This window comes from Charadrius vociferus, unplaced genomic scaffold, assembly GCF_000708025.1.
Source record: "Charadrius vociferus isolate BGI_N301 unplaced genomic scaffold, ASM70802v2 scaffold455, whole genome shotgun sequence".
NCBI classification, from domain to species: Eukaryota; Metazoa; Chordata; class Aves; order Charadriiformes; family Charadriidae; genus Charadrius; species Charadrius vociferus.
In genome coordinates this window covers 4,384,054-4,386,401 of record NW_009648550.1, presented here as the reverse complement: position 1 = coordinate 4,386,401, position 2,348 = coordinate 4,384,054, and the positions used below count along the sequence as shown (strand labels likewise).

The 2,348-nt window shown below is 40.5% G+C and overlaps 1 protein-coding gene across 1 annotated transcript in view; it reads right to left on the bottom strand.

Annotated features, from left to right (window-relative positions):
* Window positions 1-222: 222 nt before the first annotated feature.
* The window catches only part of PEX13 (peroxisomal biogenesis factor 13), a 2,767-nt gene continuing 641 nt past the window's right edge, over window positions 223-2,348 (bottom strand). Inside the window, exons 2-4 of the mRNA XM_009886076.1 lie at window positions 1,924-2,348; window positions 1,364-1,489; window positions 223-849 (exon numbers count right to left, since the gene is read on the bottom strand). The exon at window positions 1,924-2,348 is cut by the window's right edge and continues 267 nt beyond it. Coding sequence (XP_009884378.1) covers window positions 554-849; window positions 1,364-1,489; window positions 1,924-2,348 — 847 coding nt within the window. The 3' untranslated portion in view covers window positions 223-553. The remainder of the gene's footprint in view (window positions 850-1,363; window positions 1,490-1,923) is intronic.

Below are 2,348 nucleotides of genomic sequence, written 5' to 3'. Positions count from 1 at the left end.
AAAACTTCTAACAACTCAACTGTGTTACCTAAATCTCTTGCAATTCTCCTTCCTTTCAGGGGAAACAATGCACTATTACTGTTTTATGGTCCTCAGTGTCCAGGTTTGGAGGACATCTTACAGATATCTATCTTTCCTTTGCACTTCTATTGAACAGGCCTCTTGTCAAGCTGACATTCCAATGAAGACTACTGGATGTTAATCTCCAGATTTCACCAACAGTTTGTCTCCTTAATAACAAGAATAGGCCAGCAGTCCCTTTTTTTTGTTTGTTTTTTTTTGTTTGTTTGCTTTGTTATAAATGCCTCAATTCTCCTCATCTCAAGATCTTAGAGCTACTGCCAGGTGGTTGGGTAGAGTCATTAATGTACAGCCTTAAGTGAGTCAAAAATAAATACTACAAATTTGAGCATTAATTTCTCCATCCTTTCACCAGTCGGTAGCAGCAATAACTGGTACAGACCCATCAGTGTTCCACTACAATGCAGATTTTCAACAAACCCTAAGTTTTATCAATAAAGCACAGTTCAGTTGCTTTGTTGATGAAAGTGCATTAGAGTTCCTGTTTCTCTCCGCTAACCACAGTGGAGTCAGACGCAACAGGAACTTTATTACTTCCAGCAAAAACAGAATCAAAAGCAGCTTCCTGCTCCTCTAAAGTCACAGTAGCAGTGGGTCCTCTAACAGGTGTGCCGGCAAAGGCTGGCCGTTGCTCTGGAATCCTTTCCACGTCCACTGTTTTCCTACCTCTTCTTTTGCCCAGGATTTTGATGTAATTAGCTGGCACGAGTCCTGTTGTTTGGCCATCGTAACTAGCCAAAAGCCAACCACGGATTTTGGGTTGTTGTTCTGAAGAAGAAAAATGCAAACACATCAAGTTACAAAGCAATTCAAAATACATTGTATTTGTGCCTCAACTGCACCAGAAGGTCGATGACACAATAGCTCACCACGCAGAAAAAATAACTCTGTGATAAAAGGCAAATACAAATTACTTCACAAGGGAAATGGCTAGGATCTGCATTGGCGAGGTGAGCTGAAGAGTACTGTAAAGCACAAGCTGTTCTGAAATCACCGCATTGCCAATGCCTAGAGATTTTCACAGTTGTGTACCACATGCGAGGAAAAGGTAACCACAAAGCACTCCCTGAGTAAGTTTAGGCTGTGCCTTATCTTAGGGAAATTTAACAAAATTACGCAATAAGCTGTATTACAATGCAAGTAATAACTTATGGGGGAAAAAAATCAGTATGGATGAGGAGTTTGGTCATATAAGGTGGGGGGGTTGTTTTCATTTTCAGACTCTAACAATATGACTTACTTCACATGCAATTAGAAAATTAATACAAAATTAAGAGTTTACCTTTGGGTGCTAATTTTAGCATGTCACCAGCACGGAAAGAAATTTCTTCTTCTGAGAGAGCACTGAAGTCATATTCTGCTCTTCCAACTACATGATCATCTTCTCCACTTGCCCAGTTACTAGATACTGCTTCCAAAAAGAAATTAAAAGGTTACTTGCTCTGAATTATAAAGTGCTGGTTTTTTTTTTTTAAAGGAAAATGAAGAAAGCACCTTAACTTCCTTGCTAAAACTTTTCCAATAGAGAATTGACAGGAGTAACAAAGCATGATTTTTTGGGTCAATCCAACCGATACTTTTCCCCCCACCCCAAGTGCCACATCTAATAGAAAGGAAACAGAAAGGAACTATAATTTTGGAATCACACAAAGCTTACCAAGAAACTGCATCCTAATTCAACAACAGGCTACTTAAACAGGCTGTTACTTGTATCACATGCCTAAAACTCAGTATTGTACCCCAGTACCTATTGACTTTATTATTGTAGTAGAAGATTAGTCGCTATACATGTGATAACAAAAGGAACGATATATGCTGCACTTCTCTTGCGCTACAGCTCACCTGTTTCTTCGTCACTGTATGTAGAAAGTAGTTTCCAAATCAGATAGGGACCTCCCATTATGACAGCAAAGAACAAGAAAATGGGCCAGGATTTTGCAGAGTTAGCCGCCTTGTCTTCAAGGCCAACGCGAGCTACAGTCCCCTCACTTTCGGCCCACAAATCCTCATTCTCAGAACTCTTCCGCAGACCTAGTAATCGTTGTAGACGTTGGTAGAGATATCTTATAGTTCTCACCAAAGCAAAAGCTGAAAACACCTTTGTGAAGTGTACTTTGAGGCGGGAGAAGTGATTGGCGACATCCAACACAGCTCTGAAACTGTTGTACACAGCTGAAAAGGTAGCATCCATCATCATGCTGACCGAGGCAAAGGCATGCACAATACTTTCAATGGACTGAAATGCACCTCTGCTGCTCTCTTCAGCC